The sequence below is a fragment of the Mobula birostris genome, chromosome 2 (assembly GCF_030028105.1).
Source record: "Mobula birostris isolate sMobBir1 chromosome 2, sMobBir1.hap1, whole genome shotgun sequence".
In the NCBI taxonomy this organism is placed as follows: domain Eukaryota; kingdom Metazoa; phylum Chordata; class Chondrichthyes; order Myliobatiformes; family Myliobatidae; genus Mobula; species Mobula birostris.
The window spans coordinates 111,545,133-111,563,145 of record NC_092371.1 but is presented as its reverse complement, the minus strand read 5'-3'; the positions used below and the strand labels follow the sequence as shown (position 1 = coordinate 111,563,145).

Genomic DNA, 18,013 nt, shown 5'->3' with positions numbered 1-18,013 from the left:
CAGTTATGTTATATGGCTCAAAATGTTGGACAATATCTAGTAACATGAGGAAACAAATTGAAGCAGCAGAGATTTAGTTTTTGAGGAGGATGCAAAGAATATCATGGATGAAGCTAATATCTAACGAGGATGTCATGAACAGAGCAAGCACAAAAAGAGAAATAATGTATGAGATCATGAAAAGGCAATGTAACTTCGTTGGACATGTGATTAGGAAAGGGGATTTAGAATGCACGGTAATTATAGGAAAGATTGAAGGGAAGAAAGCAAGTGGAAGGCAAAGACAAATGATGATGGAGACAGCAGCCAGAGAACTGGAAATGAAAACCAATGAATTGATCCACTGACCTGAAACAGGAGTGTGTGGGCCATGGCAGTCAAAGCTCAAACTGGGCATGGCACCTGATGATGATGATGACTGGCAATAATAATCATAAATAAAAAATAGCAGAAATGGCTGACTACATTAGAAAAGTAAATGTGTTCGATTGCACAAGAGATACTTTGAAACATATAAATTAACCAATGATAGCGAGTGCCATTTTTGCTGAGTGCATTGGGTTTAAAGGCATACAGTTTGCACAGAAGTTTAACGGCTCCACCAAACCAGCCAAAATAAACTTTGCTGATATTGTCAAAGTAATGCAGGGATATTTAGAAGTGAAACTACTGTTGGTTGCAAAATGTTTTGGGTTTCATAAGTGGAATCAAAAGGAAGGGGAATCTATTTTAGTGTATGTGGCTGAATTGAAGAGATTGTCAGTTTGGTAATGGGTTTAACGATGCACTAAAAGATTGTTTAGTTTGTGGAATCTTACAAAAAGCATTCAATCACAACTCATATTTAAGAGAGCAGTTCAAGTAGCTGTATCAAAGGAAAAGGCAGACAAAGCTGCAAGTGAGTTGTAGTCAGGAATGAAAGTGAGCATGAACGAAAGTGCAATGTCCAAGCAGAAACCTGCCTGGCCCAACAAGTAGTGTTAACGTTGTGGCAGGAGCTCACATATACCAGCTCACTGCCAACTTAAAGGTGATACTTGCACAAAATGTATCAAAGTAGGACACATGCAAAGAGCATGTCAGGCAGACAAAAATAAATGGACTGTACAGGGAAGAGAAAACTATAAAAAGTTAACTTATGGTTTCAAGAAGGGCACTAATCTGCATGCTGTTGATGAAATATCTGGTAATGATGAGAATGACACAAGACTGAGTAGCCTTGAAATTTAAAATGTGAAAATTATCAGGCCACAAGCAATATGGCTTACACCAGAAGTGGACAACAAATTTATTAAAATGGAATTGGATACTGGCTTGACTGCTTCAGTCAATCCACAAAACGGATTTTTCTGAACTGAAGCCTGCAGATATCTTATTCTGGAGAATAGAGAACTCCTGTAGGAATGACATTCATAACAGTGAAATACAACAACCAATAAGCCACATTGAGCTTGTATGTGGTAAAAACAGGAGGACCAACATTATGGGGTGTGATTGGCTGACAACTACAGCTTGATGAGAGATCCATTCACCAGTTTCATGCCTTGCATTAGAGTCAGTTGAAAGCAAATTAAGAAAAGCACTGGATGATGCCAAAGCAGTGTTCAAGGATGGCATTGGAAAACTCAAACATATCAAGGGTGAAATGGTGTTAAATGAAAGTGCCACACCCAAGTCTTACAAAGCCATCCGGTTATCTATCCATTTGTGATTCATTAGTCAACGAGCTAGATCGCATAGAGGCTGAAGGATTTCTTTCCAAGGTTGTGTGGAGCCCAAGGGCAATGCCAGTGGTCCCAATAGTTAAGAAGAATTGGTCTGTCAGGATCTGTGGTGATTTTAAGATCATCATCAATCCAGTACTGAAAGTAGATCAATACCCTCTGCCCAGGATAGAGAATACCTTTGCAAACCTTTCTGGAGGGAAACACTTAAACTGGACTTAGCTGAGGCCTACCTACAAGTGGAGATGGAAGAAGAGTCCAAAGTGTTTCTCACCATAAACACTCACAAAGGGTTTTATCACTATAATAGGCTTATTTTTAGAGTAGCATTCACAGAAGGGTGTTCCACTGACAGCAGCAGCATGAATGCACAGATGGGTTCTCTTTCTTGGAGGACATAATTACAAGATCAAATTCAAGAGGATGACTAATCACAAAAATGCTGATGGATTGTTCTGTTTACCTTTGCAAAAGGAAACACCTGAAAAATTTACAGAACTGGACACTCTTCTTGATATAACCCCCTAATGTAAATCAAAAGTCTCCCTCTTACCGCAGAGATTACCTAAAAGACCCCACTTTGTCTCAGGTCTACATGGCCACCCAAGATGGCTGGAATGTGCAGCAGAAATCCCAGTTGCCCCATTGTTACCAGTGCTGGATGAATTCGCTCTTGATGGAAGTTGCCTTATGTGGAGATTGGGAACTGCTGTACCATCCAAGCTGAGAGCTAAAGTGTTGGAAGAGCTACATGCCAGTCATCTGGACATGGTCAAAATGAAAGTGTTGGCTCAAAGCTTTGTCTGGTGGCCTGGGATAGATTAGCAAGTTGAGCAGCTTGCCATGGATTTGGAATGCAAACCCCACATCCAGAAGAAGCATCTTCATCGTACCGCCCAACTACAAATGGCTTGGAGGAAAGGTTTGTCCAGAGTCTAAGGAACACACTGTGAGCAATGTCAGCAAAACATACTACATTGACCCTGAATCAGGAGCTCACCAATTTCTTCCTTGCATATCGCAATGCAGCTCACTCTACAACCAACAATTCACCAGCTGTGTTGTTCCTGGGTTGGCCACTGGGAGATCCTGCTTTCTCTGGCGGACAGAGTGTAGGTGTTCAGCAAAACGATCTCCCGGTCTGCGTCGGGTCTCATCAATATATAAAAGGCCACATTTTAATTCCACATCCCATTCCCATTCTGATATGTCTATCCACGGCCTCCTCTACTGTAAAGATGAAGCCACACTCAGGCTGGAGGAACAACACCTTATATTCCGTCTGGGTAGCCTCCAATCTGATGGCATGAACATTGACTTCTCAAACTTCCGCTAATGCCCCACCTCCCCCTATACCCCATCCCTTATTTATTTATATACACACATTCTTTCTCTCCCTCTTCTTTTTCTCCCTCTGTTCCTCTCACTATACCCCTTGCCCATCCTCTGGGTTTTTCCCCCCTCCCCCTTTTCCTTCTCCCTGGGCCTCCTGTCCCATGATCCTCTCATATCCCTTTTGCCAATCACCTGTCCAGCTCGTGGCTCCATTCCTCCCCCTCCTGTCATTTTGGATCTCCCCCTCCCCCCTCACACTTTCAAATCTCTTACTAGCTCTTCCTTCAGTTAGTCCTGACGAGGGGTCTTGGCCCGAAATGTCGACTGTACTTCTTCCTAGAGATGCTGCCTGGCCTGCTACATTCACCAGCAACTTTAATGATTAGATAACCAGTTTTAGTATTTTTAATCAAAAGATAATTCATGTTTTTTTTTCAAAATAATGCCAATGGATCATTTTCATCCAGTAGAATGTGTTAAATGGAGCCTTAATTTAATATCTTATTCAACATGTAGCTGCCTAGAAAGTTACTTCTAGTTGATAGCTCTAGACATGCTAATGAATCTGCAAGCAATGGGAGGGAGTAGAGGAATAAGACTGTGAAAGGTCCTCTACAATGAGGTGGCCCCAGCTTGATGGGCCAAATAATTTCCATTCACGCTGTGCACATTCTATGTAATTCAATAACAGCAGCATTGCTTCAGTGCTGTACTAAAGTGTCAGCCTAGACTTTTGCCCTCAAAATTCTGATTGGGAATTGTTTCCATAAATATTTGCCTCACAAAGGCAATGGTGCTAATACCCGTGACATCCGACACTTAACCTTGATGACCAAAACTAAATTCGCTAAACACAAATTCAATTTTCATTTTTCTACTTTGATTCAAAGAGAGTATTTCTACACATGGAAATACCTGATCTGTTTTGTTGTTTGATGTTTTCTGTGCTTTCAGGACTGTTAGAAAGTCTAACATCTTGTTTAGTCTCTTCACTTAAACGGAGGAATCAAAGTATTTGAAAAATACAAAACAAAACAAATATACAAGTTAGGTTTACTTAGAATAATAAAAAGACCATATTTGATCAGTCTACAATCTTTTAATTTATATTTCAGAAGTTGCATTTTACTATACTTTATAAGGACAATACATAGTTACTATGCTATTGAAAATGTTAAATAAAATTGGCTTGCTCACCAGCATAGTCAGAACTTAAATATAAACCACATAAGAATGGCCATTTAATTCAAAAACTGAGTGGCTGGGTCAAAACAAATTCTAAAGACAGATGTAACTGAAAAACATCTGCTCCACCATCTAATTCAACAAAATGGGAAGAATTTAGACTCAGCGAACAAACTGCCTCAAGAGAATGGCCTTTGTAATATAAGGAGACATCCTTCAATGAATTTCCAATGAACAGCAGTTGCTGGTACAATTATGAATCAAATATCATACCAAATGATACACATAAAGAGACACTATTTTTCTGATATTTGTATTTTTCCTTTTGGGAAGACAGGTGGTGAGAATTGTGTAACAAAAACCAGAAATCTACAATTTGTAAATTATTATTTTGTCTTTTTTTTTCCCTTGCAAAGTACCACAATTTTTTAGTTTGAAGTTTTGAAGTAAGTGCTAAGTAAGCCTAGGAACCAAGGCCTTGATGGGTAGCAAGGGAGCATGGGAAATATAGCCCAGTGAATGGAAAGGATTGTGGAAAAAATATCATCAGATGAGCTGGGTACTCATCCACTGGAATTTTCAAATGATCAGATAGGATTATTGGAGTTTTACTGTACTCACCTTTTACATGTGCACTGAATAATACACAAATAGGTCATAAGTTCAAGGTTTGAAGCCTGTGCTGCACCTCTGTAGCATACAATTACTAAAGCAGCCCTGATATTGTGATTAAAAATAAGCTATTGCCAGTCTGGTTCAATTCTATGTAGAGGTAATACACAACCTGTTCTACATCCAATAATTCCCATGAGGATAAATTGAGTAGATGGAATATTGGCCCTTCATTCTAAGATTTCAATTGAAGTCTGTCAAGGCAGCTAGGAAAAAAATCCTGTTAACTGCTCTTGGACAGAGATATGCAATTTTAATGCGAAGACTGGTTAAGTAGAACGCTCTGTCCGCCAGAGAATGCAGGATCTCCCAGTGACCACACATTTTAATTCCACATCCCATTCCCATTCTGATATCTCTATCCACGGCCTCCTCTACTGTAAAGGTGAAGCCACACTCAGGTTGGAGGAACAACACCTTATATTCCGCCTGGGTAGCCTCCAACCTGATGGCATGAACATTGACTTCTCAAACTTCCACTAATGCCCCACCTCCCCCTCGTACCCCATCCGATATTTATTTATATACACACATTCTTTCTCCCTCTGTCCTTTTTTTCCCCTCTGTCCCTCTGACTATACCCCTTGCCCATCCTCTGGGTTTCCCCCCTCCCCCCTTTCCTTCTCCCTGGGCCTCCTGTCCCATGATCCTCTCATATCCCCTTTGTCAATCACCTGTCCAGCTCTTGGCTCCATCCCTCCCCCTCCTGCCTTCTCCTATCATTTTGGATCTCCCCCTCTCCCTCCCACTTTCAAATCTCTTACTAGCTCTTCTTTCAGTTAGTCCTGACGAAGAGTCTCGGCCCGAAACGTCGACTGTACCTCTTCCTAGAGATGCTGCCTGGCCTGCTGCATTCACCAGCAACTTTGATGTGTGTTGCTTGAATTTACAGCATCTGCAGAGTTCCTCGTGTTTAAGTAGAACCCATTGCTTTACTGTCAGGCCAAAACTGCTGGGAAAGACCTAGAAAGGCCTTAGTTATATTTTCACCTGTGAACTAGCAGGAGGAGTATCCAAAAGTCACAGAAGTAGTCACACATTTGTTTCTTACCAGCACAATTGATGCTTTATTTGGGAAGCATGTTAATTAGGCCTGCCATCCTGCCATTCCCAAATAGATATCATACTCACTTTACCATGTTCATGACAGGCAGTCAAAATTGAGTGCAAAAGTAATCAAAGGACAACTCCATCAAAGAAAATCAGTTAAGAAACTAAATGCACCATTTTGAAACCTGAGATGTGACCCACATTAGATGTTGTTTCTTCTTCCTCATGTTTCTCCTCCACTATCTCTTCCCACCATTTGATACATTTGCTGCTTTTACCCCACTGAGATTCTACCTCACATATCTCAGATTCAGCCCAAGGTTATCAGGAGCCTCAGTAGCAACTTAACTAAATGTTTTTGCCTCCCTTATTTCAATTTCAACCAACAGCAGAAAGAAATTGGGACAGAAGCTTGTTATTATCACCTAGTGACTGAAATCATCATGCTTTATAAGTGCTGTTGATAGAAGTGACAGTTCCCTGGCAGAACCCAACCAGCAAATAAAAACTTCTTTCTTCCCATCCATCTAAGATTTTAGTTTATGAATGATTCATCTTGTTATGGAAACTCATTAGCACATTTAAAGGCACTATACACATTAAATAAAATAGGAGATGCATTCTCTTACATCATACCCAAAATTTTTAAAACTCCTTTTTGATTCACTGCTAAATAATGTACTCTTTCATTGATTCTATTTTGGTTCTTGGATTTACTGAGTATGCCCGCAGGAAAACAAACCTCAGGGTTGTATATGGTGATATATAACACACACACAAAATTTACTTTGGACTTACAAATGATAATAATGTTTCTCTTCTTAAAGTATCCACAGTCAATTTGTACCTAGATCTATGCTATTGTTGGTCAAGTCTGCTCCATGAGGGGCAGATGAGCAATTTGTGTTTAACTCTAGATTTTTCATGCCCTCTAATTTCCCAAATGCTGTTACCCAGAGGTAAGAACTCAAATTCAATATGGATTTAGATTTCAAACTCACTTTGAAAAGATTGCTAAAGTGCAATCCAAACATTTATTTACAAAAATTCCTATTCAAAGCCTCTTCTGATTAAAAAAGTTAAATGCTGCTTTTAATTTCCAGAGCATTTGGGAAGAAGTGCCCATAATAGGTGTTATCTTTTCTGAGCAAAGAATTAGAAATAATTAAACAGTTAAACATTAGTAACTCTAATGGAAGAGGTTAATTTCAACAAATTGTAAATTATCTATATTCATTACTTAAAAAGCTGATAAAAGGTCTTTAACTTGAAGGGTCAGCCTTGTTTCTTTCTGTAGATGCTACCTAACCTGCTGAGTGTTTCCAGCATTTTCCTATCTGCTCTCTGAAGGAGTTATCATTTTTGTCACATTCTCTCTTTCACATATCCAGGCAAAAATATTTCTTAATTTCTTCAAATGTTGGTTTCAGAAGATAACTTAAAGTAACACTTAGTTCTGCCCCACCTTCCTCTATGTTCCAGGGCAGTAACTTCAAAATTAGATTACTTAAGCAACAATTCCATTGCTGGTAAACAACAGAAGTTTTCATTTCTCTAAGACATGGTATACATTTCCTTTCATTTTTTAAATTAAATGTTTTTAAGAATATTCATAATTATCTTCACTTATAAGGCTTTTTAACTGACATAATGTATGGATGTTATTCCTTCTCAGAGAGCACATTAAAGTAAGTTTAATTTATCAAGTTAGCTCAGGTTCAAATGTGCACATCTAGTTATCTTATCAGAATGCGTACACTTGTAAATCACCAATATAAAATTCTGTTCCACTAAGATAGAACAGCAAAGCATATCTGCAAAAGTAGAATTAGTATTTCAAGAAGAGTTCAAATTGACTCATTTATTCTTTTGGAAAATGTTTTTAAATTTTCTCAGATTCTTGGGATATGAGAATATATTGTGTAAATGCAAAAATATGGAGATCAGATTGCCAGAGGTCTGTGCTTATCCATTTCCTATAAAATGTTGAACACTGATCTAATTCCTCATGGGAGAAGAAAGAGAAAATTTGGTAAATTCTTTCCCTATGTGCTATAAACAAATGTTTCAGAACAATACACCTAGCATTTCAATATGACACAAATTAAAGTTTACAAAAATATATGAAAATATTAAAAATGCATTGAGAATATCCTATCTATTCCCAAGCATGCAACCCTGAATCTTACCATGTGATCCATGGCTCTAAATTGACCAACACATGAGGTTCCATGCATTAAAGTAAATGCAGTTGGGCTTGTCAGTGTTCCCATGTTCCCTAACCTGTCACTGCCTCCTTTGCCCATCAGACTTGTTTAAGTTATCTTCTACATTTTTCTCCTCACCTGTTGTACTGCTACTGTGCTTCCTAATCCTCATCATCCCCTGCCAAATTAGTTTAAAACCTCCCAACAAGGATACTTGGTCCCCGTCCAACTTAGGTACAATTCACCCCTCATGTACAGATCCCACTTACCCCAGTGATCCAAGCACCTAACCCCTTCCTTCCTGCACCAGCTACAGTGTTTCTACATTTTTTTTTTAAAAAAAGGCATTTTGTACCTTTTTTTAATTCAGAATTTAATATCCATCTCTGATTTTCTGGAGAATCAGCAATTTTGTTGGTGGACTAGATGTTTCACTATAGTTTAGTATTTTTTTGATTACCATTAATGAGAGTAGATTATTATTCCAGACTTTTACTTAATCAAATCTAACTGATATTATTTGATTTGAATTCATTCCTCTAGATCATCAGTCACGGTATTCCTTTCTCATTAATCCCTCCAGGGTAGGTTTACTTGCTTCCACTTGAGTTTTTGATTCTAAGATGGCTGAAGAATCGCATGTAGGATCTGCGGACTCTGCAGTGAACAATGCAAACTCTTCAATGGAAACATGCATAACCTGTGAGCAGCGGAAGGAAGTCATCACATCCAAAGCTGCCCGCTCACATAACCCCTTCGAGCACCAAGTGCCTTAACTGTGGCAGAGTCTGTGGATCCCACATTGGACTTTTCAGCCACCTCAGAAACAAAGAACTGAAATGAAAGTCAGTAATACCTTAAAAAAAAAGAAAAAGTAGTAAAAGATGATAGTGATATACTTCCACTGAAAATCCATGGTCTCATCTCTCATGTGAAGTTGAGATCCTTTCTTCAAAAAAGAAAAAAAAAATATATATAGAACATCCCACTCAAAAGGCAACAGGGCTAAATTGCCATTGTGCACAGAACTGTTTTGCTAATGCTCTATTGAACAATGCAATGCGCTATGCTTATATTTGTAGCAGTGTCAGGAGGTTCTTTAAGATATCAAAAAATATATGCGTCCCTGGAAGGATTTCAAAATTACAAATCTTAGATTGAATGTGGTGTCTAATTTGTAAGTAACGAAAAAAGTGCAAATGAGGCAGCTCAAATTTCTCTTTCAGCAGACTAAATGTTGCAAACTGTCCCTCTAAGTACAGGTCTTCGATAGAAACCCACCTGACTCCAAGCATCTCGTTTCTAAGTTTGTACGTTTGTTCGATAGTTGTACTATAGCCTCTACTGTGAAGATCAGGGAGGCCTGGAGAGAGGAATTAGGCATTGAACTATCTGCCTGGGACAGTGTTTGTCTATGATACAAGCTTGCTCTGTTAACAGCATGCACCAACTGATCCAGTTTAAAGTTGTCCACCGTCTTCACTATTCTAAACTCAGGTTGCACAGGATTTACCCTTCAGTCTCGCCAATGTGTGACAGATGTCAAGGGACAGAGGGCACGTTGTCACACACCTTTTGGTTTTGCCCATCACTGACTGGATTTTGGTCCAAAATATTTGACTGCTATTGAATACAGCTCAGTGCTCAACATCCTCAACCCCTTATTACTAATCAATAAGCTTCAAAACCTGGACCCCTGTATCTCCCCCACCACTGGATCCTCAACTTCCAATTTGGGAGACCACAATCAATTCAGATCAGTAATAACATCTCCTTCTCGCTGACAATCAACACTGACGCACCTCAGGGATGAGTGTTTAACCCAGTGCTCTACTCTTCTACACTGACAAACATCTGGTTGGGCACAGCCCATGTCACCTATAAATTCACTGATGGCACCACTGTTATTGATAGATGGCAACAAGGTGTTCAGAAGATAAATAGAATGGCTGATTGAGTTGTGTCACAACAACTCATACTCAACATCAGTAAGACCAAGGATCTGATTGTGGTCTTCAGGAAGGGGAAGTCAGGAGAACACACACCAGTCCTTATTGAGGGTTGAAACATAGAAAACCTACAGCACAATACAGGCCCTTCGGCCCACAATGCTGTGCTGAACATGTGCTTACTTCAGAAATTATCTAGGGTTACCCATAGCCCTCTATTTTTCTAAGCTCCATGTACCTATCCAGGAGTCTCTTAAAAGACCCTATTGTATTTCCTGCACCACCATTCCCGGCAGCCCATTCCATGCACTCACCACTCTCTGCATAAAAAACTTACCCCTGACATCTCCTTTGTGCCTGCTTCCAACCACCTTAAAACTGTGCCCTCTCATGTTAACCATTTCAGCCCCGGGAAAAAGCCTGACTATCCACACGGTCAATGCCTCTCATCATCTTATACACCTCTATCAGGTCACCTCTCATCCTCTGTCACTCCAACGAGAAAAGGTCAAGTTCACTCAACCTATTCTCATAATCCAGGCAACATCCTTGTAAATCTCCTCTGCACCCTTCCTATAGTTTACAGTGGAAAGGATGAACAGCTTCAAGTTCCTGGGTGTTAGCAACTCAGAGGATCTATCCTGGGTCCAACACATTGAAACAATCATGAAGGCGGCACACTAGTGGAAGAATCTGTGAAGATTTGGTGGTATCTCACCAAAGATTCTTGCAAATTTCTGCAGATGTATAGTGAAGAGCATTCTGACTGGTTGCATCACAGTCTGATATATCCAACAGGAACTAAAGTGTTGCAAATTCAGCCATTGTAGGCACAACCCTCCCCTCCACTGAGGACATCGTCAAGAGGTGGTGCCTCAAAGTGGCAGCATCCATTATTAAAGACCATCACCATCTGGAACATGCCCCCTTGACATTACTACCATTAAGGAGGAGATACGGTGCCTATAAAAAGCATTCACACCCCCCGAAAGTTTTCACATTTTTTTGTTTTACAATGTTGAATCACAGTGGATTTAATTTGTTTTTTTTGACACTGATCAACAGAAAAAAGTCTTTCATGTCAAAGTAAAAACAAATTCCAACAAATTGGTCTAAATTTATTACAATTATTAAACACAAAATAATTGATTGCATACCTACTCATCCCATTCAGGTCAGTATTTAGTAGATACACCTTTGGCATCAATTACAGCCTTGAGTCTGGGTGAATAGGTCTCTATCAGCTTTGTACATCTGGACACTGCAATTTTTTCGCATTCTTCTTTACAAAACTGTTCGAGCTCTGTCAGATTGCAAGAGATTGTGAGGTCTGGACTCTTACTTGGCCACTTCAGGACATTAACTTTGATGTTTTTAAGCCATTCCTATGTTGCTTTGGCTTTATGCTTGGGTTATTGTTTTGCTGGAAAACAAATCTCCTCCCAAGTCACAATTCTCTTGCAGACTGCATCAGGTTTTCCTCCAGGATTTCCCTGTATTTTGCGGCACTTATTTTACCCTCTACCTGCACACGCCTTCCAAAGCTTGCTGCAGTGAAGCATTCCCACAGTATGATGCAGCCACTACCATGGTTCAGATTAGGTGTGTTTTTTGTGATGTGTGCTGTTTGGTTTATGCCAAACATATCATTTAGTCCGATGGTCAAAAATCTCAAGTTTGGTTTCATCAGAACATAGAACCTTCTTCCAGCTGATTTCAAAGTCTCCCACATGACTTCTGTCAAACTCTAGCCAAGACTGCATGTGAGTTTCTTTTCCTCCCAACAGTAGCTTCCTCTTTGCCACCCTCCCGTAAAGATGCTACTGGTGAAGCATCTGGTCAACAATTGTTGTACCCAAGATCCACAAACCTGCTTGCCCAGGTAGACCCATTGTTTCAGCTTGTTCCTGCCCCACTGAACTCATATCTACATACCACAACTCTGTTTTGTCGCCCCTAGTTCAGTCACTTCCTACCTACATCCGTGACACTTCACACGCTCCAGTTCTTTTCAATGACTTTCAGGTTCCCAGGCCCCCTTATCTTATTATCACTATGGATGTCCAGTCCCTACACACCTCCATTCCCCACCAAGAAGGCCTCAAAGCTCTACACTTCTTTCTGGACACCAGACCTAACCAGTTCCCCTCCACCAATACTCTCCTCCGCCTCGTGGAACTTGCCCTCACTCTAAATAATTTCTCCTGCGCTCATGCTGAACTCATCTATTTCATCCACTTTGCCTCCAACTTCCACCCTGCCCTCAAATTTACCTGGTCCATTCCTGACATCTCCTTTCCCTTTCTCAATCTCACTGTCTGTCTCTGGAGTCAGCTTATTCCTTGATGTCTACTATAAACCCATGGAGTCTCACAGCTACCTGGCTATACCTCTTCCCACCCTGTTACTTGTAAAAACACCACCCCCTTCTTTCATTTCTTCCGTCTCCACTCGCAGGATGAGGCTTTTCATTCCAGAACAAAGGAGATGTCCTCCTTCTTCAAAGAAAGGGGCTTCCCTTCCTCCACAGTCAACACTGCTCTCAACCCCATCTCTTCCATTTCATGCACATCTTCTCTTACCACATCCTCCCGCCACCCTACCAAGGAAAGGGTTCCTCTTGTCCTCACCCAGCACCCCACCAGCCTCTGCGTCCAGCACATAATTCTCTGAAATTCTGCCACCTCCAGCGGGACCCCACCACCAAGCACATCTTTCCCTCTCGCCACTCCATGTATTGCTTTCCTCAGGGATCACTCCCTATAAGACTACATTGTACATTTGTCCCTCCCCACTGATCTCCCTCCTGGCTCTCATCCTTGCAATGAGAACAAGTGCTACACCTTCCCCTACACCTCCTCCCTCACTACCATTCAGGGCCCTAAACAGTCCTTCCAGGTGAGGCGACACTTCACCTGTGAGTCTGTTGGGGTCATTTACTGTGTTTGGTGTGCCAGTGTGGCCTCCTGTATATCAGCGAGACCTGACATAGTTTGGGAGACCACTTCGCCGAGCACTTAAGCTTCATCTGCCAGAAAAAGCGGGATCTCCCAGTTGCCACCCATTTTAATTCTACTTCCCATTCCCATTCTGATATGTCCATAAATGGCCTCCTCCACTGTCGGGATGAGGCCACATTTAGGTTGGAGGAACACACTTTGCCTCCAACCTGATGGCATAAACATCAATTTCTCAAACTTCTGATAACGCCCCCTCCCCTTCACCATTACCATTTTCCATCCCCTTTTCCCTCTTCTTGCCTGCCCATCACCTCCCTCTCATGCTCCTCTCCCCTTTTCTTTCTTCCATGGTCTTCTGTCTCTTTCACCAATCAACTTCCCAGCTCTTTACTTCATCCCTCCCCCTCCAGGTTTCACCTATCACCTGGTGTTTCTCTCTCCCCTCCCCCCACCTTTTAAATCTTCTCCTCAGTTTTTTTCTCCAGTCCTGCTGAAGGGTTTCGGCCTGAAACATCGACTGTACTTTTTTTCCTGCTGAGATCCTCCAGTATTTTGTGCGTGTTGCTTGGATTTCTCTTGTTTTTAAACAGTTGTTGTATGTGCAGTCTCTCCCATCTCAGCCACTGAAGCTTGTAACTCCTCCAGAGTTGTTATAGGACTCTTAAAGACCCCCCTCACTGGTCCCCTTCTTGCATGGACACTCAATTTTTGAGAACAACCTGCTTCAGGCAGATTTACAGCTGTCCCATATTCTTTCCATGTCTTGGTGATTGACTTAACTGTACTCCAAGGGATATTCAGTGACTTGAAAACTTTCTTGTTACCATCTCCTGACTTGTGGTTTTTCAATAACATTTTGGCAGAATTACTTGAATTGTTCTTTTGTCTTCACAGTGTAGTTTTTGCCTGGACCCTAACTCACCAGCAGTTGGACCTTCAAGATACAGGAAGTTGATCAGCAGGACCACAAAGGTAATAATCTCGGGATTACTGCCTGTGCCATGTTACAGTGAGTATAGGAATAGAGTGAGGTGGAGGATAAATGTGTAGCTGAGAGATTGGAGCAGGAGGCTGCCAGCAATGGCTGTGGAGGCGGATACGATAGGGTCTTTTAAGAGACTCCTGGATAGGTACATGGTGCTTAGAAAAATAGAGGGCTATGGGTAATCCTAGGTAGTTTCCAAGGTAAGGACATGTTTGGCACAGCTTTGTGGGCCGAGGAGCCTGTATTGTGCTGTAGGTTTTCTATCTTTCTATAATCAATTGAAACAGCTTGTTTGCACACAGGTGATTTCCATTTAACTAATAATGTGAATTCTAAAACCAATTGACTGCACCAGTGACGATTTGGTGTGTCATAATAAAGGGGGTGAATACTTGTACAATTATTTTGTGCTTTATATTTGTAATTAATTTAGATCACTTTGTAGAAATCTGTTTTCACTGTGACACAAAAGAGTCTTTTTCTGTTGATCATTGTCAAAAAATGCCAAATTAAATCCACTGTGACTCAACGTCATAAAACAAAAAACATGAAAACTTCCAAGGGGGGGGGGTGAGGGTGAATACTTTTTATAGGCACTGTACATGAACCTGCAGACTCACATTCAATACTTTAAGAATAGCTTCTTCCTCTGTGCTATCTGATTTCTGAATGGTCCATAAACCCCTAAATACTACCTAATTAATCCTCTTATGCATGATTTAATTTGTAACTATATTTATTTTTGTCTTGCACTGTACTGCTGCCACTAAACAACAAATTACACAATGTGTCAGTAACAATAAATCCAATTCTGCTTCCGATTCTCAAAAGAATAATGCCAACAACCATCAAGAGTGAGGAGCTAAAGAATCAAAGTGTTTAAAGTAAACATTACTGAGAAGTTTATTTCATCATTTATTTATCAGCAGCTTACTCTGATGCTACTTTAGACAAAACTATTAATTTATTTCCAAATGCATTAATTGACTATATACTTCATAAATAATAGTAACTTCAATAAAAATATCTGGATCAAACAATTACCTCTCAAGACTATTCTGCATTGAAAGTGAGTTAGTATGCTCCACAATCCTCACAAACATCTCTTCTCCCTCACATTTTGTGTTCCAAGTTGCTAACATATTTGTGTTCAACTGCGATGAGGCAGATTTATCAGCATCAAATGAGAAGCTGTTAACACTGCAGGATCCAACCGAATTGAACTTCTTTATAACTGCAAAGAAAGCATAAAACACTGCATTATTTAGTGCAAAGCTACAATGAACACATAGGCTTAAACATTTATCTGAAACCAAAGAGGAACAGAATGACACACATCAGAATTATGCTCAATTTATTGCCAGGACCTTATTAATTTTTCCTGTTTTTTCTCACACTCCACCCCTATGATCAATCAAACTAAATACGGTGGTGTGGAGAATGAAGTCAGGAGCAGGAGCGAAAAATATTGGAGAGGGGGAAAAGATAACAAGGTAGGAATGATGTTGTGGAGAGGGAGAAACAGAAGAGGTAATATCAGATGTTATGCTGAGAGAGCAGGGTCAATATTCATATTTTTCCTGGCACATAAATTGGAAAAATACTCACCTGCTAAATATATCATACACTACCTTGCTTCCCAAGGTAGGTTTCCCCAAGTCCTGAGAAATTAGGCCAGTTAAAATTTGATGCGCAGCACAGTACTTTTCTCCTATGTACAGTATAGATAAGCAGGAACTATAGTATTGGCTATACACAGGAAGCAGGTTTAAACAATCAACATGAAAAACTTTATAACTATGTAAATAAATCATCAATAACATACTTGCTGGCTTTTAAAGGATTCATTTGAAAAACAAGGTTTTGGAATTGGACTGCACTTTAAAGCTCCAACAATTGTGGAAATGATTTTCTGTCTGCACAGGAGAACCCTTGTGCAATTTTTCCCAAAAGAAATGAGTATTAGTAAAGTATTGCTGAACCTAGCAGAGAAGTGGGGCGGGGGGGGGGGTGGAATGTAACATCTCCAACAGAATAGATCTGAAAAGATGAACAGTCAAAAGTATGTAAAGAGATTGAGATCTTTAAGCATGAAGAGCTATACACTCATGGGTGTATTGAAGGTGAATATCTGGGGAAAATGGGCAATAACACTGTAAAAACGTATTTTTTTATATCTTAATGGTCTGATACACAAGATAGTCAAGTACTCAACTTGCAAATGAGTCAGTAAAAACACGTTCCCTTTCAAACAAAAATGTTGCCAATTTAGAAATGATTAAAATTTGAATAGTATTTGATAATTTTATTTATTGTCAGTAACAAGGTAATACACCATGTAGTATCAAAAGTTGTGGAATATTGTTGTCAGTCAGCAAGGAAAAAAAATCCTACATGGAGGTAATAAATGCATAAAATGAAAATTCAGCAAAAGAATGGTTAGAGCCAGCACTAAAGCAACTGATTTTATGGAGGTGCCTTTCTGATATAATACCTGTGAGATATGAAGTCCATATTGGAATCAAACAGGATATCAAATGTTGTGAGTATATCTTAATGAGCATTGTTTGAAGTAAATTTATTATTAAAGTATATATATGAAACTATATACTACTCTTAGATTCAATTTCTTGCAGGCCTTCACAATAAATACAAACACAATGAATTAATGCAAAACCACACACAAGACAAACAAACAAAAACAAAATAATAATAATAAATAAGCAATAATTATCAAGATTGTGAGATGGTGAGTCCCTGAAAGTGAGTCCATAGGTTCAGTGTTAGGGTGGATAAAGTTGAGTGAAGTTATCCCCTCTGGTTCAAGAGCAAGGGGTAATAATTGTTCCTGAGGCTCCTGTACCTCCTTCCTTATGGTAGCAGTGAGAAGAGAACATAGTCTGGATGGAGGGGGTCTGTGAATATGGATGCTACTTTCCTGCAGCAGTGTTCCTTGTAGATGTGCTCAAAGGTGGGGAGAGCTTTATCCATGATGGGCAATTTAATGTTAAAAACACTAGGAAAGTACACTGACAAAACTACTTCAGATGAATTCCTATATTTCCAGGAAATAAAAAGCTGATAAATAACCCCAAAAGACTGAAAACATTTTTAGCTACTTACTTCCTTCAGGATGATTCACCTTGTCAGGCAGAAGATTTCCCTGGGAAGCTACTTTAAATAATCGTGCACGAGTATTGCTTACTTTTTTAATCTCTATTGGGTCCAGCGGGGGTTTTGGAATGGAAGGATGTTCATCATTAGACAAGGAAGTAGGCATTTTTGGTTTCTGCTCCAGAAGAAGTTAAGAATTAAAATAAATTCTAACAAGTTAATAAGTTTAAATTCTATCAACATGTTAAATATGTAAAATTTTCTTTCAGTAAGTGGCTCAAGCAGCACTTGAATAAATAGAAAAGTATTAAAATCTAACTCATACAAATTTTAAAAAATAAACATATTTGTATGTGTTCACCATAAATATGCCAATAATGAACAATATAAATCTTTTTCAAACTGATTGCCCAGTTTTATCACTCAATATTTCAATGTTACTCACTCTTCCTTCAATTAGTCCTGACGAAGGGTCTCGGCCTGAAACGTCGACTGCACCTCTTCCTAGAGATGCTGCCTGGCCTGCTGCGTTCACCAGCAACTGTTATGTGTGTTGCTTGAATTTCCAGCATCTGCAGAATTCCTGTTGTTTGCGTTTTATAATTGAGTATGTTCATGTTTGTTTAATTACATTAAGGATGTGATGCTGAGGCTTTATACAGCATTGGTTAGATCATGCTTAGAGTATTGTGAGCAGTTTTGGGCTCATTATCAAAGAAAAGATGTGCTGCATTGGAGAGGGTCCAGAGGAGGTTCAGAAGAATGATCCTTGGAATGAAAGGGTTAACATATGAGGAGCATTTGATAACTCTGGGCCTATACTCAATGGAGT

The 18,013-nt window shown here is 39.8% G+C and overlaps 1 protein-coding gene across 4 annotated transcripts in view; it reads right to left on the bottom strand.

Annotated features, from left to right (window-relative positions):
- The window catches only part of armc2 (armadillo repeat containing 2), a 102,753-nt gene that overhangs the window by 64,070 nt on the left and 20,670 nt on the right, over positions 1-18,013 (bottom strand). For 3 of the 4 annotated variants that reach the window (XM_072246145.1, XM_072246146.1, XM_072246147.1), the window contains exons 4-6: positions 17,191-17,356; positions 15,112-15,301; positions 3,975-4,051 (exon numbers count right to left, since the gene is read on the bottom strand). In XM_072246145.1, coding sequence (XP_072102246.1) covers positions 3,975-4,051; positions 15,112-15,301; positions 17,191-17,356 — 433 coding nt within the window. Of the gene's footprint in view, positions 1-3,974; positions 4,052-15,111; positions 15,302-17,190; positions 17,357-17,542; positions 17,881-18,013 lie in introns of those variants that run through there. The other variant, XM_072246156.1, reaches the window with a different exon arrangement.